Raw genomic sequence first — 17,557 nt, forward strand, 5'->3', positions numbered from 1 at the left:
AGCAGTCGGTTGGTTAGTTCATTAACCATTCAGCTGTCTCTCCAGCCCCCAAACCACACAATTTTGAAGAAGCACTTGACTGTAGACAGGAAAGACATCATGAAGAAGTCCTCTGAGGTGGCAGAGAGCACTAAATGTGGGGACAGTCTCTGACGAGGACCTCTGCCTGGCCCAGTCTCTGGCCTTGTACTGGGATACATTGCAGCCTCATCACCCGCTACCTCTTCTGGGCAACCAGGCGAACTAAACCAGACCCACAGGAGGTCTGCACTCTTACTTCTAAAATAAACACTATCCCTGGAATCTGCATTAAGTATGCATGTCAGATCTGGTGTCACTGTTAACCAGTGAGGCCCAGGGCCTGGCACGACAGACAGGAGCACTCTCCTGAGAGGCTCCACTGCAGGCCAAGAAAGTTCCTAGGGATGGGGAGACTTCCCATCGCTCTGCTGTTTACGCTTCCCTTGGATACCAGTGAGCTACACACAGGCCCCACCTATGGTTAGGTATAAAGAGTATCATGTATTCAGACACATCAGTTCTACCTCCCCATCCTAGAGTACAGGAACTGCCATACCAGGCAGGCCCTCTGGCAAGTGTAGCTGTGGTCGTCAAGGAGACCCAGTGCTTCCCTCAACAGCCCTAACGGTAAAGCAGCACTTGCGTGTTAAGCATACGAGTGCGTCTCTTGAGGAGAAGACATAGCATCATATGTACAATATGCACAAGGGAACTAACTAGAGAAACTGCAGTAAAATAAACACAGCTAGGCCAACAGAGTGACCAGGTGACAAGCCCCCAAAGCTGATTGATGGCAGCTCCCACACAGCTACCTGCTCCTTCTCCAGCATGTCTGCTTTGCGCAGGATTTTCATCGCATACACGTGCCCTGTGTCTTTCTTCTGGACAAGCCGCACCTGGAAGGTTAGCGAAGACATCACAAGTCAGGGTCACTGCCCAGCTGAGGACCTGTCTTTCCAGCACGGGGTCATACCCAAGGCTTCACAAGCACTGCTCGAGCTAGAGATGCATTAGGATGTGAATGTGAGCAGTAAGTAGCAACAACAGACACTTTACAGTTACAGACACGTGCTGTGCAGCCGGGACGACTGTGAGACGACCCCCAACCATCTCCGTATCTCAGCAGCTCCAGCTCCAAGCTCAACACATTTAAAAGCCTTTAGTTTCACACTGAAGGCCCAGTCAACCCATGACAGTCAACTCTGAAAGCCTAAGTAATAATCACAACATTTAAAATGAAAATAATGTACCAGACCCTCTTGTAATTCCAGCATTTAAGGGGCTGAAGCAGGACTGTCACCGTCTTGAAGTTAGTCTGGCTATGTTGTGAGACCAAACAAAACAAAACAAAACAACAGTCCAAAATAAAACCTTATTCTTGGAGAAAAATATAGTAAAATAGAAAAAAAAAAAAAAAACAGCACTTTTAAATTTTTTTAATTAATTTTTTATTTTAACTTTTTTTTTTTTCGGAGCTGAGGACCGAACCCAGGGCCTTGTCCTTGCTAGGCAAGCGCTCTATCACTGAGCCAAATCCCCAACCCCTTAATTAACTTTTATGTATATGGGTGTTTTGTCTACAAGTGTGTCAGCACACCCCCTGTAAGCAGTGCTTGAGAAAGCCAAAAGGGAGTGGATTCCCCTAGGACTGGAGTTAAAAGTCAAGTTTAAAAGCCAAGTCTCGGGGCTGGGGATTTAGCTCAGTGGTAGAGCGCTTACCTAGGAAGCGCAAGGCCCTGGGTTCGGTCCCCAGCTCCGAAAAAAAGAACCAAAAAAAAAGCCAAGTCTCTGGCTGTTAAATTCTTTCTAAAATGTTTTATTAGGAAAAAAGTTTTCTTTCTCTATTTTTTTTTATTTCCCCCTTCTTTTTTCTTTCCTTTTTTTTTTTTAAAGATTTATTTATTTTATTTATATGAGTATACTGTAGCTGTCTTCAGTCACACCAGAAGAGGGCATTGGATCCCATTACAGATGGTTGTGAGCCCCCATGTGGTTGCTGGGAATTGAACTCAGGGTCTCTGGAGGAGCAGTCAGTGCTCTTAACCACTGAGCCATCTCTCCAGCCCCATGTCTTTTTTTTGAGATGGGTCTATATAGTCCTGAAACTCACTATGTAGACAATGTCCCAAACTCACAGAGATCACCCTGCCTCTGACCCCTCAGTGCTGGGATTAAAGGGCTGGGCCACTAAGCCCTGCTTGTTTTCCAATTTTTAAAAACAGGTCAACTGTTTTTAATCATGTATAGATAGATGCATGTGTCTGTAAGTGGGCACTGTCTTCTGAAAATGCAGCAAGGCTTTTAACCAGTAAGCCATCTCTCTAGCCCCATTTCCCAGTGCTTTAAAGAGGAAAGTATACTGTGAAAAGAAAACTAATGGTTTATTAACAGAAGAAAACCTCCTGGCACTCCCTGAACATCCCCCCCTCCCTCCAAGATCCACAAGTTTTGTGGTTTTGGTTTTCCCTTGCTGCAATACCAAGTGAAAGAGCAACTCCTTCTCGCAGGTCCTAAACTCCACTCACTGTCCTTCGATAGAGGATAGACTAAACTGATAGGAGCAGATACTGCACTTGATCTCAGGCAAAAGCCTGAGAAGTGGGTTCCCCACGTCTCTGCACTTTGTTTTCTAGTCAAGTGCCATGTTTATGTGTCTCGGGACAACAGGGAGCATTTTCCTAATCTCAAGGGCTGCCTGGAGTTCTCGATGGAAGTCACTTTACTTTTGAGGGACTCTGCGATAGCAGGCGATTCTCCCTGAGTACTGCGGTTTATAACACGCTTCTCCTAGACGGAGAGTGTAACTACTGTGTCATAAGCTGTCTCTCTCTCTCTCTCCATGTTTTCCATCAATGAGAGCGACCTTGCTTGAGCTCACCAGCTTCTCCAAGCCTGCTCTTGTAGTAGAGCAGGACTCATGGATAAGGAGACCCGGGCCACAGGCCTAGGATGCAGCAGAAGGTGGAGCACCTGCCTACATTTGATCCCCACAGCCACAGGCAGACAGCAGCAGGGCCAAGCAAGAAGCCTTTAATGCTCTACACTAACGCAAGGTCTGTCTTTTTTACTTGTTTGTTTTTTAAAGACAGGCTCTCCCTAGCTAACCTGGGCTGACTTTTTACTTCTGGTCCTCCTGCCTCAACCTCTAGAGTGCTAGCGTTACATACAGGCACAGGACTAACCAGTCTCTTGGGAGCTGTAAGCATCTGGTAAGAACAGAGTGGAGACAAGATCGGTCTCCTCCTTGAGTGCTGTGGTACTGGGGAAAGCATCAGCTTCAAAGCAGAGGACTCTGCCCAGCCTCTGGCCTCTGTGCATCTCAATGTCTCCATCTATAGAATGGGTTACTGTCATGATTCCGGAATCTATGGACGTAGTATACAGACTGGGTATCCTAATGTCAGGATCTAGCACAGAGGTACATGTCTGGAACCCCAACACTGGCTGCTAAGGCAGCAGGATCAGACAGCTGATGCCAACTTGGGCTGCACAGTGTGACTCTGTCCAAAAGAACAAAGTGCTAACATCCTCTCTGACAAGACAGAAGTGATCTGGGACAAAGAACTGGGGAGAAAATTAGAAAGAAAAATGAATGTGTCTGTCTAGTGAACTCTATACATTTCAAGACAGGATCTCACTAGCTAGCCTGGTGTTACACACCATTGAGAACCCATGACAGGTTAAAAGCTTTGATATTCTGGGATTTTTTTACCTCACCAAATGCTCCTCGGCCTATGACTTTTAAAGACTCAAAATCTTCCAGTCCAAGCCTTGTTCTCTTTAATCGAAGAAACTCCGTTTCCTTCCGAGCATGTGCAGATCTTCTGAGTCGTTTCTAACGTTTAAACAAAGAAAGGAAGGAGAGCTGACATTCTCAAACCGTCCTCCCTGTCTGTGCACGCTGGTCTACGCACCATCTTCTCATGTGACAGCGCCACACAAGCATCCTTTAGCGGCTCCTTCTCCCCTCCCAGGCCATCAGTGTACCCAGCAGCACACTGGGGAGTGTGGGGGCTCCTGAGAACTCTGCCTAAACTACTTCGACAATCCACTGTTCTAGGATCTCTAATGGTGAGAGACAAATCAACACTTTCCTTGGGCCCTTTCCTAGGTAAGGGCGTTTTTCTAAATCCTCCATGACCAGTGCATACAAGTATCCATTTGTCACCCAGCCTCGATGCCGTTTCCTGGCACATGCTGGGGACTTGCTATCACTGCCCTGGGCTGTGTCACCCACGTTTCTGAAGGCGTCACCAGTGCTGTTTGGTTCCTGCATCCTCCTTCACTGGTTGTCTTCGCCTCACACCTGTAAGCGGTGTGCATAAAGGCTGGCACAAGGCAGCCCCTGTTCTGATACCCACTTCACATGTGTACCTTACTCCTGCGGAGCCTTCCAGTTACTTCATTCACTCTTTTTTTTTTTTTTTTTTCTTTTTTTTTCGGAGCTGGGGACCGAACCCAGGGCCTTGCACTTCCTAGGCAAGCGCTCTGCCACTGAGCTAAATCCCCAGCCCCCCTTCATTCACTCTTTACAGATGAGATCTCACCCTCTGGTGCAGGTTGGCCTCAGTCCTGCAGCAATCCTCCTGCCTCAGCTTCCAAGTGGTGAGACTACAGGATGGCGCACCACAACTTAGTAAAAACGCTCACCTTATTCTTTTAAGTTTTAATTTAGTTTTGCTAATTCTATCTCTTCTTTGTTAGAATTCTAAAGCTAATTAATTACCATAGCTGTGATGAGAGGGATCTCCCTGTCCTGAGTATTTAATTAACTTCTTCCTCTGGATGAGTAACTGAATCCCCAAGCAGGCTAACCCTCAAATCCCTGTCACTGGGCCAAACGCTTCCCTGGCGCCAAAGCTAATGATGAAGACGACATAACCTTCCCACCCTCCCGCTGGGCGGGCCGGGCCCCACACAATTCACCTCCTCGTCTTTCAGGCCTTCTTCTTCCATCACCTTCTCTAATTTCTTCTGCCTACGGTAAGCAAACAGACAGGTGAGGTGGCATGTGCACTCTGACAGGCCTGCAGGACCAAGACACAAACAGGAGGCACAGGACAAACAACAGCGTTTAGTGTGTATAAATGAAGTAAGGGTGAGCAGGACGACTATGGGTTCAGGCGCTTGCCACCAAGCCTGACAACTTGATTTGGATCCCAAGTAGCAGCAAGAGGGGGAAGGACTGGTTCCTGAAAGCTGTCCTGACCTCCGCTTGTGCCATGGCCCCCACTGCAGGACAGTGATCCTAACATATGTAATTTTTTTTTTTTCCGGAGCTGAGGACCGAACCCAGGGCCTTTGCTCTACCACTGAGCTAAATCCCCAACCCCAACATATGTAATTTTTAGGCTGCTTAAAAACCCTATTTCTAAAACAAGTAAAACCTTCATTCTTTATTAGGTCTACTTTTTTTTTTCAAGATCTATTCACTTATTATATATAAGTACACTGTCGCTGTCTTCAGACACCAGAAGAGGGCATCAGATCCCATTACAGATGGTTGTGAGCCACCATGTGGTTGCTGGGAATTAAACTCAGGACCTCTGGAAGAGCAGTCAGTGCTCTTAACCACTGAGCCATCTCTCCAGCCCAGGATTTTATTTTTTTGTTTTGTTTTTTTTTTTAGATTTATTTATTTTATGTATGAGTACACTATAATTGTCTTTAGACAGACCAGAAGAGGACATCAGATCCCATTACAGATGGTTGTGAGCCACCATGTGGTTGCTGGGATTTGAACTCAGGACCTCTGGAAGAGCAGTCAGTGCTCTTAACCACTGAGCCATCTCTCCAGTCCTCAGGATTTTGTTTTAACTACAGCCTCATGACGATTTAATAAAACTGAAATGACCAAGTAACTTCCTTATAGCCAACTGTACAGAACCTCCGTGTATTCAGCAGCATGTATGAAGCGCCCAGGCGGGAATGTCTCGTCACCTCCATCAGTGATCCACACAAGCAGGTGAGAGACATCAAGGACAGAACGAAGTCGGAGACTGGTGTAGAGCAGAGTGGAAGACCAGCCTCAGTCCCCAGCACCTAAGACACTTCCCAGCTGTCTGCAACTCCAGTACCAAGGAATGTGATGTCCTTTGCGGGCACCCATACATACATGCATATGAAGCATGCATACAAAAATTCTAATATTTGCTGATGAGACAGATAAAAACAAGGAAAAGAGTATGAAGAATATCCTGTAATTGTATCTCCATGACCAACACTAAGAAATACCTTCAGCCCTGAACCTTAGCTTAGATAAAACTGACCCTGGACCACAGGTCACCACTGACAGCTCACTGAGCCTCAGATCACACAGAACACCACCGTATCATTGAGAAAACCTGAGGCAAGAGCTGTTCATCTCCCTCCTGCTCTTTGTGCTCTCTCGCTCTTACCCTCTTTCCCTTTTGTCCCCTTCTCTCCCCGAGCTCATGGCCTCTACTCTACTCCTCTGCTCCTCTTCTCTTCTCTTCTCTTAACCCCTGAGCTCTCTCTCCAGCCCTTAGTGTTCTAGTAAAGTACAGCAGTACAAAATTTACATCTGGCTGGTAGGACTTGAATGTTTAATTAAATGTCTGTACTAGGACAGAGTATGAATGTAAAGGTGTATTACAAAACTCGCTCTTTCAGGCTGCATCATGTATTAGATATACCCTCAGAGTACAGATGGCCCATTACCAACTATTATCAGGAAAACTATTACCAAGGCTATTCTCCTCTAATGTCTAAAAGCTTAAAAATTCATTTCTAGGGGCTGGAGAGATGGCTCACCAGTTAAGAAAACTGACTGGTCTTCCAGAGGTCCTGAGTTCAAATCCCAGCAACCACATGGTGGCTCACAACCATTTGCAGTGGGATCTAGTGCCCTCTTCTGGTGTGTCTGAGGATAGCTACAGTGTACTTATATGTAATAAATAAATCTTAGTCATTTGGAAGGCACATTATATATGCTGTTCCCAGAGACTTTGCCACACATCATGAGGTTCTACCCTAATGAATGGTTTACTCCATTAAGAATCAAAATCTGAATAAATTCTTGGGAGACAGTAGGTTATGGGAACATGCTGCTGGGGCTGATCCTGCCTAAGCCATCTCCATGAGAGCTGCTCCCCACAGCTGACCAAAGGGGCTGAGGCCTCTGCAAGTTCAAGCACATGAATGAATCTTTATTTAGGACATGCTGTTGGCACATAAAACTAAGAGCAGCAGCGAATGACTGGACACGATTGTAATTTATTTTATTTTGGGTTTGTTTTTTGTTGTTTTGAGACAGGTTTACCTGTGTAGCCCTGATTGTCCTGGAACTCACTTTATAGATCAGGCTGGCCTCAAACTCAGAGATCTCCCTGCCTCTGCTCCCAAGTACTGGGATTAACAGTCTGCACCATCACTGCCTGGCTAACATTCTAAATATTAATGCATAAAATACTAGATGTAGAGGTTGGGGATTTAGCTCAGTGGTAGAGTGCTTGCCTAGCAAGCGCAAGACCCTGGGTTCGGTCCTCAGCTCCGGAAAAAAAAAAAATACTAGATGTAGAAATGCAACCATTATATGGGAACTACACACTGGACACTGCCAAAAAGGGTGGGGGACACTTTAAATATCTCTTTTTAGATTCATTTTTAGTCTGAGAGTAGTGGTATGTAGAGGGCCGCAATAACATTCGCAACCACTAGTTGGCGCTGTCTTCCACTGCGCCCCACGTGGTAGGTCAGGATAGACTCCGCCATTGCAAGATGGCGCCAACCTTTGCCGCACCAGCCGGCCCCCCCTTTCAGGTAGTTAACTGTGCGCATGTGCAAGAGTGCCTTCGTGCCAGGTCTTTGCCCACTCCGGGGCGTGCCTTATGAGATCATGGGTAACAACCAATCAGGTGTGGGTGCGCTGCACAAGGGTTTTATAAGCGCCCCATATTGGCGCGGCGTGGCTTTTCCTCTTCTAAGATTAATAAAGTGGTCACAGTAAGGATTTCTAATGTCCGCGTGCTCCTTGCCGGCGAAAAGTCGCGCGCGGGACAGTGGTACATGCCTTTAGTCCTAGCATTTGGGAGATTGAGGCAGAGACAGGAGGATCTCTGTGAGTTCCAGGCCAGTCAGGGTTTATCTGTCAAGTTCCAAGACAGCCAGGACTATGGAAAGGGAGAGAGAGAAGGAAGAGGAAGGGGGGAAGAGGAGGAAGAAGAGAAAGAAGGAGGGAAAGAGGAAGAGGAGGGGGGGAGAGAGAGAGAGAGAGATTATCTTTAAAAAAAAAAGGTTTGTTTTTATGTGATGGTTATGGGTATCTTGCCTGCATGAATGCCAGTCACCATGTGCATGCAGTGCCCATGACAGTCAGAAGAGCCACCATGCGAGTGCTGAGAACTGCACAAAAGCCCTCTGTAAGAGCAACAAGTGCTTTTAACCCCTCAGCCATCTCACTGGCCCCTAGGGAGTGTAAACTAAATGATTGTTATGTATATATTAATTAATGATGGAAATTAATTCAGCAGCAGTTGTTCCTTAACCAGCCTTTCCCCAAATAACAACACAGAGGCCTTCGGTATTTCAGAGCTCAGGCCTTAGCTGGGCCGACTCTCTAACAGTTCATCTGAGCTACCCTGACCACCCAGCCCCATCCAGCCATGTGCCTGCTACATCTTCCAGGCCCACGGTCACAGCTATCTCCTCTCACGTTAATTAATGCTGGAAATTAATTAATGCGGCAGTAAGGAAGAAACTTCAGCACTGTTACCTCAATCATCCCAAACTGATCAACAGATTCAATATATTCCAATCACAATCTCTGGTTTTTTTGTATATGCTAATAGGCTGACTAAAGTTGTTTTTAAAAAATGAAGAACTTCTAGCAACCGCAAGGCCCTGGGTTCGGTCCCCAGCTCCGAAAAAAAAAAAAAAAAAAGAAAAAAAAAAGATTTAAAAAAAAAATGAAGAACTTACAAGGTCTAAAAAAATAGTCTTACAGGGAAATTACTATATACCCACAAAAAAAAATTATACTTCAAGTCTTACCTAATAAGATGCACAGTTAGAGGAGACAAGATAGCTCAGTGGATAGAGGCATTTGCTGTACAGGGTGGATAACAGTTTGAGCCCAGAGCCCATGTACAGAGTCCTGAAAGCTGTCCTTTGACTGCCACACATGTGCCACAGTATGTGCACATCCCCACCCACACATTGATTTGTTCTGGATCATAGAACTAAATCTGTGAGGCCAAGCCTACAAAACTCCCAGGACAGAGAATGTCTCCATGACACAGACGACCAAGACCAAATAAGGAAACAATGCTGGCTCATCAGGATGGTTCAGTGGGGAGAGGCACCGGCCACCAAGCCTGAGTCCAATCCCCAGAACCTTCATGCGTCGTAGAAGATTTGAACTGACCCAGGACATCTGACTTCCATACACATGCTGTGACATGCATGCGCACTCTCAAAAATAACTGCGATATGAAAATCGTTGAGAAAACAATGGGGCTGGAGAGATGGCCTGAAAGTTAGAAGTACCTCTGCCACGGCACAGGGCCAGTTCAATTCCCAGCGCCGTATCAGGAAGCTCACAACCACCTGTACTTCCCGTCTTCCTTGGGTTCCTGAAAACACATGCTATTCACTCAGGAACAAAACCATGAAAGATAAAATCTTAATAAAAAACAGCCAGATTGACTTCATCAAAAACTTAAAGTCTGTCCATCTAAAGACATAGTGGGAAAGAGTTCACGGAACATAGGACAAAAACCGGGTGTCCGGAGCTCACAAAGACCCAAAACGCAATAACAAAAAGTCACTGCTGGGGGGTTGGGGATTTAGCTCAGCGGTAGAGCACTTGCCTAGCAAGCGCAAGGCCCTGGGTTCGGTCCCCAGCTCCTAAAAAAAAGAAAAGAAAAAAAAAAAAAAAGTCACTGCTGGGGGGAGACACACACCACACCTTTAATTCCAGCGCTCTGGAGGCACAGGCAGGCCTCTGTGAGTTCAAGGACAGCCTGGTCTGCAGCCTGGAGTGCATTTCAGGACAGCCAGAGCTACACAGTGGGTGAGACCTGGCAGGCTTGTTTAGTCTTATAAAACAAAAGGGAAGGGCTGGAGAGATGGCTCAGCGGTTAAGAGCACCGACTGCTCTTCCAGAGGTCCTGAGTTCAAATCCCAGCAACCACATGGTGGCTCACAGCCATCTGTAATGAGATCTGATGCCCTCTTCTGGTGTGTCTGAAGGCAGCTACAGTGTACTCATATACAATAAAATAAAATCTTAAAAAAAAAAAAAAAAAAAAGAAAAAGAACAAGTTTTTAAAAAAAACAAAAAAACAAAAAAAAACAAAAGGGAAGAGTTATCACTGTTACCACTAAGTAAGTCATTCCAGTGGCATGGACTCCCATGTTCTGGCTAACTCTGGAAATCCTTCATGCCCACTTCCCTCTGAGGGAGCTGACACAGAGAAGTCCTTGAGGGACGAGCCCGCCTCACAGCTGCTACTCCTAAGACAGGCAGGGCCCAGGCCCAGGACCTGCAGCGTGACATCACGCTGCTTTAGTAATGAACACATCAGTATAGCCCAACCATTTCCTCTTCTAGTGCAATGGAGGGTTAGGTTAGGACCAGCAGATGTAGTCTTAATACAATTTAGAAATCTGTCTGCAGAAATCTCACTGCAGTTGACAGGCTGCGTAGGACATGGCAGCTGCAGCCCCGGTCTCCGTTCATGTACCAGATAGGATGCTACATATAACCACAGCACGTTTTTCATTTTTGTTTGTTTTCTTTTTTGCCCTCTATCTGACCGGTAGGCCCACACTCTACCACTGAGCAACATCCCCAGCCCCAAAATACAATGTTTCCACCAGGATTCTTTACCTCATTTCTCGTTCTTCATGTTGAGCGATAAGGTTGCTATAAAAATTCTCCAGTGTCACTTTGGTCATTGTCACCCTCTCCTTCGTATGATTACTCATGGATGAGCAAGGTGTAGATCCTGTCATTGCCATGGCAACTAGAAGGCAAAAGAGCATTGGTGTGAATCTTCCAGTTGGAATCCAACAATTGATCACTGCCCTGCCCCCTGGGTTAATACAAATTGTTACGGTCTTCCTAGAGGACAAACAGAACACGAAACAAGGGTCAGGCAGGCAAGCCAGGTGTGCCGGCCAATTTTAACTGTCAACCTGACACAATATGGAGTCACCTGGAATGGGAATCTCAAAGAGAGACTGTCTAGACAGGGTTGGCTTGTGAAACTGTCTGTGGGGATTTTCTTGAGTGTGCCACTATGAGTGATTCCTGACAGAGCTGGAGAGATGGCTTGGTAGTGAAGAGAACATGTTCTCGCAGAGGACCAGAGTTCAGCTCCCAGCACTCATGTCAGACAACTCAGAACCTCCTGGGAGCCCAGCTCAGGGGATGACACCCTCCTCGGGACCAGCCCTGCTGCACATACACGTGTCCACACCACACACACCTTCTTTTCTCTTTTTAAAGGTTGAAAAAGGAAGGTGAGCACTAGCAGACAGCATTAGTTAACTGCTCTCTGGTCTTGCCTCAAGTCCTAGCTTCTGTAACTTCCACAATGAGGGACGGCAACCTGCAACTATGAGCCAAGCAAACCCTTTCTCCCTCGAGTTGTTTTCGTCAGGGTGTTTATCACAGTAACAGGAAACAAACCTCTATGTTGTCACCAGATGTGGTGTCATAAGCTGTAATCCCAATGGTCGGGAGACACTGGCATGTGACACCCTGTCTTAGTCAGCTTTCCACAGCTGAGATGAAGACCATGGTCAGGAGCCACTTGCGGAGTAAAGGGTTTATTTGAAAAATCCCAGCAAAATATATTCCATTATTTACAGTAAGGTAAGTCAGGTATGCACAGGCCTGCCTTCCTGAAAGGTGAGTGTTGGAAGCTCAGGAGTTCAGTCATCATGGCTTACATACAGACTTAGAGGCGGGCCTGGGCTACTGAAAAGGCAGAAAGAGTGTTATCAGTAGTTAGCTTCAAGAGATGAGAATACGGAGCTGGGGATTTAGCTCAGTGGTAGAGCGCTTACCTAGGAAGCGCGAGGCCCTGGGTTCGGTCCCCAGCTCCGGAAAAAAAAAAAAAAAAAAAGAGATGAGAATACATTTTTATTCTAGATTTTATTTTTTTGTGATATATCAATAACAGATTTTCCATTTCTACAATTAAAAGATTCTCTACGACTAACATGCTGACCCACCTTAAAGTATTTGGTAAATGTTTACTGCTTGATTTTATAAGTTTTAATTAAAAAAAAAACATTATTACAAAAAAGAAAACTGAATCACAATTCTAGTGCTCAAATATCCAACTTCCTCATTTTGCACTTAAAAAACAAAACAAGAGATGGCTCAGTGGTTAAGAGCACTGACTGCTCTTCCAGAGGTCCTGAGTTCAATTCCCAGCAACCACATGGTGGCTCACAACCATCTGTAATGGGATCTGATGCCTTCTTCTGGTGTCTAAGACAGCTACAGGATACTTATATATAACAAATAAATAAATCTTTAAAAAACAAAACAAGGGGTTGGGGATTTAGCTCAGTGGTAGAGCGCTTGCCTAGGAAGCGCAAGGCCCTGGGTTCGGTCCCCAGCTCCGAAAAAAAGAACCAAAAGAAAACAAAAAACAAAAAAAAACAAAAACAAAACAAAACAAAATTCCACAGGTCTAAAGGTTTATAAAATGTTTCCCCCCTTAAATTTAAAATCTCATTTTCTACCAAATTAACCTATATTTATTATACTGGGCTTACTGTTATACAAACTAAACTACACCAGCATGGTAACCACATTCAACGGTTTATCTTAGCTTGCTTTCTTTTGTGTATAATTAATTTACTTCCTTCCTCCACCTCCCTCTCTCCCCTGGATTTTTTCGACAGGCTATGACTACTTAGCCTGCACTGGCCTACAACTCCCCATCCTTCACCATCCAAATGCTGAGAGGACAGCTGTGCACGCCTAAAGGATTCTGTCCTTTATGCCGACAGAAAGCAGAGCAAAATTCAGGAGGGGCAGAAAGCCATTTTCAAAGCAGGCTCAGTTTATAAAAACACTCAAAGGTCATCCCTGACACTCGAGTGTTCTAAATGGTTTTGTAAAGAAGGTAAAGACACTCGTTACTAAGAGAGGAAAGGGGGACTTAAAAGCCCATAGCTGTGGGGTTGGGGATTTGGCTCAGTGGTAGAGCGCTTGCCTAGCAAGCGCAAGGCCCTGGGTTCGGTTCCCAGCTCCAAAAAAAAGAATAGAAAAAAAAAAAAAAAAAAGCCCATAGCTGCTTATGTTTGTTTGCTTGGATTTTTTCAATTGTTTTTTGGGGGGTTTTTGTTGTTGTTGTATGGTTGGTTGGTTTGGTGTTTTTGTTTGGTTTTGTTTGAGACAGTTTTGCTGTAAAGTCCTGGCTGGCCTGGAACACACTAAGAATGCCTGGTTGGCCTCAAAATGATTTACCTGCCTAACTTCCTGGGATTGGGATCATGGGTGGTAGTTTTTGTTTTTGTTTTTGTTTTTAAAAGATATTCAGACAAAAACTATATAAACAATAATACATTCAGAACAGAGATTCAAAATAGAGGATCTATTTTAGTGCCAGACATTTTGATCTATGACAGCAAACTTATTCACAAATCTAAAACACTGAATTGATTAAAACGAATTCCATAAAATATCACATGGTTTTTAGTCAGGGAAATTCCTACCAATACCAAAATATACTGCATTTACAACCATAGAGGAGTTAAAAAAAATTCTACAAACAAAACCCTCTGGTTTCTGAAGCTTGGGTGTGGTTTCTTACTTGTCAGCCTGTAACCCTCCACCCACAATGAAAACCACATGCACTCTAAGTGTGTTTCAAGAGCATACTTAAACCAGATATAAACAAAAAATCCAGGGCAGTAACATGGCATCAGGTAAAAGTGCTTGCCACCAAACCTGGACATGACTTCAATGCTTGAGACCCACAAGTTGTTGAAGAAAACCAACTCCCACAAAGTTGCCCTTTGACCTGCACAAACTTTCATGAGAAGCCACCAAGGACCTCTAGCCATCACCCCATCATGCACCACAAAATAATTAAAACTTTAAAACAAGGCAAGTGAGAGTTGTCTGAAATGTCTGGACAGCCTACATATGTAGTTACTGTATGTGTACACGTGTGTATGTACACATGGGAGTGGGAACTGTTTCACTTTGGTAAACCAGGCAGGGACTGAACTCATGGCAATTCTTCTGCCTCAGTTTCTCAAGAGTTGGGATTCCAACCATGAGCCACCACACTGGGCTCTATAGACAGTAACATTTTAACAACTAATTCTTTAAGGGTTGAGAATACAGCTCCGTGTTAGAGAAAGAAGACAGCCATGCAGGCAGATAATGCCTTCCATACAGCGAGTGATTAGCTGGTGCAGGTTGAGCAAGCGAATGATTCTTAGCTGTCAACACAGCTATAGGAAGAAAGACGACAGGTATACATAAAGAACTGGGCAACGCAGCTCTGGTTTGGGCTGGTGAAGCAGTTCATTTGTGTGGTGCTTCTCCAGAATGCACAAGGCCCTGGCTTCTATTCCACGACAACAACAGAGAGTCTGGGAGCTACATCTTATTCAAGCCACCAGCATTACTTCCTACACTTACAAAGCTCCACAAGACCAGGGGGTGGAGTTCCAGGGCAGCCAGGGCAGCCAGGGCTGCAGAGTGAGAACGATCCTGAAAAAACTGAAAAGGTAAGGCGGTCAATGTCATATTAGGTGCGTTCGAGGGCATCCAATATCGTCGGCCAGCAAAATCGTTTTATTCTACAGCCAGCGTCTACCACAATGCCAAGCACTGCACTCTCCTTCCCCTGAGCTCACCATGTAGACAAAGTGGCTTCCAGCTCTGAGCCGCCTGCCTCTGCCTCTGCAGTGGTGGAGTGGACCACCACGCCCAGCCCTTTTGACCCTTGTTCAAGCCCTTCTCTCTACCTCCACTCATAAAAGGTTTAGCTTAATTCTAATAACCTTTAATCAAAAGATCCAATTAATATTGCTCAGTAACAGTTTACGGGTTTACTGGGTCAACCAAGTGCTTCTTATGAGGCAAGTCTTTCCCTCCCACTTTCCATAACTCAAGCTTCCTGCCCTGACCTATAAGCCACTGGCACCTATTCACTTTAGGCTCCTCAAAGTTAGAGGCCGATGGACAAGAAAGCCTTAGTTTAGTCTGTTTAAGAAAGCATACACTCAGGGTTGGGGATTTAGCTCAGTGGTAGAGCGCTTGCCTAGCAAGCACAAGGCCCTGGGTTCGGTCCCCAGCTCTGGAAAAAAAAAAAAAAAAAAAAAAAAGAAAGCATACACTCTTTATAAAACTCTGCACTGAGGACTGTGAGCTCAGAACGAGCTCAAATGAGAACCAGCAGTTTTATTCACTACAGTTTACACCTGGCCTTACAATGGCAACTCCATCTCTACAAAAACCACTTCACCAGCATTGTATTTCCTTGTCATCGAGAGAACTGCCCGTTCCCTTTTATTGGACAATTCAAGCTGAGGCCAAGACTATTCCTGAAGAGTCACAAGAGGAAGGCAGGGGCTCGTGGATCTCCTAGTTCGAGGCCAGCCTGGTCTACACAGCAAGTTCCAGACAGCCAACACTACACAAAGAAACCCTGTCACAAAAATACATTTAAAAAAAAAAAAGAGGGGCTGGAGAGATGGCTCAGAGGTTGAGAGCATTGACTGCTCTTCCAGAGGTCCTGAGTTCAAATCCCAGCAACCACATGGTGGCTCACAACCATCTGTAATGGGATCCGATGTCCTCTTCTGCTGTGTCTGAAGACAACAACAGTGTACTCATATATAATAAATAAATCTTTAAAAAAAAAAAGAGTCACAAGTGGGCCGGGCTGTGGCGGCAGGTTCTTTTAACCCCAGACAGAGACAGGAGGATCTCTGTGAGTTCTAGGCCAGCAAATTCCAGGCCGGCCATAGGTGTACATCCAGACCTTATCTCAAGACAAAACGCTCCCTTTGAGAACACGCGTGGCGGAGAAGTGGGTGTGTATGATGGATGGTGCGCTGCGCAGAGTCGTCCTGTTAGGAGGAGGAAGCTGCTATCTGATGTTTGGGGTGGGGTGGGGCAGGGAGCTGTTCTTGCAGCGACCGAGGTTTTTCTGTTTATGGAAACCGCCTGTACTGGCTACTTCACAGCCAAGGTGAGCTGAAGGAAGGGGAAGCAGCGAGGCTACTTCACGCCGCTGACCTTCCTATTCATCTTGAAAAAGGACAAGATTCTCCTGTGTCTCTGGGTCCTTTGCAGGGTGCCGCTGGCAGCCGTTATGCGCTTTCTGGTACACTTAAGGTGACGGGAAGCCCGGTAGCCCCTAACCGCAGAGTAGGGGGACAGCCTCCATGGTCCTACACCTATCCCGGGGTTTGGGGGGGGGGGAGCTCTGCAGACACCGTCGGGTTCTCGAATCCCAAGGTGCAGAGCAGCGCTGACCGAGGTCCCAGAGGGGACGGGCCGGTGGCAGCAGGCACACAAAGCTGGCGACAAGGGAAGGAGGGAGCGGCTGCCCGTCCTGGCTGCAGACAGAGGAGTGGAAGAGAGGGACGAACAAGGGGGCTCTGGGGACTACAGAGAGAACGCTGACAGGAGCCCCGGAGTGCACAGATGCGGACGGACGAGACAGCGTGCCCGAGGCGGCGACGGCCGCGAGACACTCACCAGACCCAGGGGGGAGGGAAGCACGGGGCCGGCGGCGACAGAGACGGCACAGACGCGACGAGCGGGCGGCTCGAGAGCGACCGCGCCGCGCCGGGGACGCCGAGGGAGCGCGGCTGCCGAGCCGTGACGGGAGAGGACAACAGGAAGAACCCCAACTGCCGGAAAAGACGGCAGCGCGGAGGGGCCAAGGCTCCCCGGTTACCCCCTCAGACTGTGGAGAGAGGGGCCGTTGCGGCCGACACTGCGCATGCGCCACCCGCCGGCGGCGCTTGCCGGGCAGTGGGACTGCGCGTGCGCGGCGGCGCCCCGCCCACATCTTCTCCCCTCACCCGGCTGCGCCTAGCCCAGGAGGCCGGTCGAGCGCGGTGTGGGGCGGGCCCCGAGGTGCTTTGTGCGGGGCCGGACTAGTTGTTGGCCTTTGTTATGTTACTTTTTCTTTTGAAATAATTATAGGCTCACACAAGTTACAAAACGAAAACAGAGAAGTTCCGTAAAAGCCAACACCCACCCAGCTTCCCTCCGCGTCTTACATAAGACACCCGGTCTCAACACCCGGAAATTGACTTTGGCTCTCAATCAACTAAACCAATGCAATCAACTGCCGTGACGGGGACTTAACATTTGGCGTGCACTCGCGGGACGAAGTCTTTAGTTCTATGAAATTTAATCAGAGCCTCCCCCCCCCCCATCCTCCTTGACTTGAGATCATTGTGGCCAGAAGTCTGTTGGAACCCGTGGCCCTTCCTATTTTTCATTATTGCAAAGGATTAACGTGCTTTTGTTTGGGGTCAGGTGATCTCTCACACCTTAGACCTCTCCATTGTGCAG

The 17,557-nt window shown here is 46.6% G+C and overlaps 1 protein-coding gene across 17 annotated transcripts in view; it reads right to left on the reverse strand.

The window, feature by feature from the left end:
- Stk38 (serine/threonine kinase 38) overlaps positions 1 to 17,557 on the reverse strand; it is a 56,891-nt gene that overhangs the window by 16,541 nt on the left and 22,793 nt on the right. For 2 of the 17 annotated variants that reach the window (XM_087597671.1, XM_087597664.1), the window contains exons 1-5: positions 16,730 to 16,971; positions 10,874 to 11,009; positions 4,948 to 5,048; positions 3,734 to 3,856; positions 834 to 917 (exon numbers count right to left, since the gene is read on the reverse strand). Coding sequence is in view for 14 of the 17 variants with exons in the window: in XM_087597664.1 (XP_087453790.1) it covers positions 834 to 917; positions 3,734 to 3,856; positions 4,948 to 4,977 (237 nt within the window). In the remaining 3 variants the exon portion in view is untranslated. 17 annotated transcript variants of the gene reach the window in all.

The sequence above is a fragment of the Rattus norvegicus genome, chromosome 20 (assembly GCF_021556685.1).
Source record: "Rattus norvegicus strain SHRSP/BbbUtx chromosome 20, alternate assembly SHRSP_T2T, whole genome shotgun sequence".
Lineage (NCBI taxonomy): Eukaryota > Metazoa > Chordata > Mammalia > Rodentia > Muridae > Rattus > Rattus norvegicus.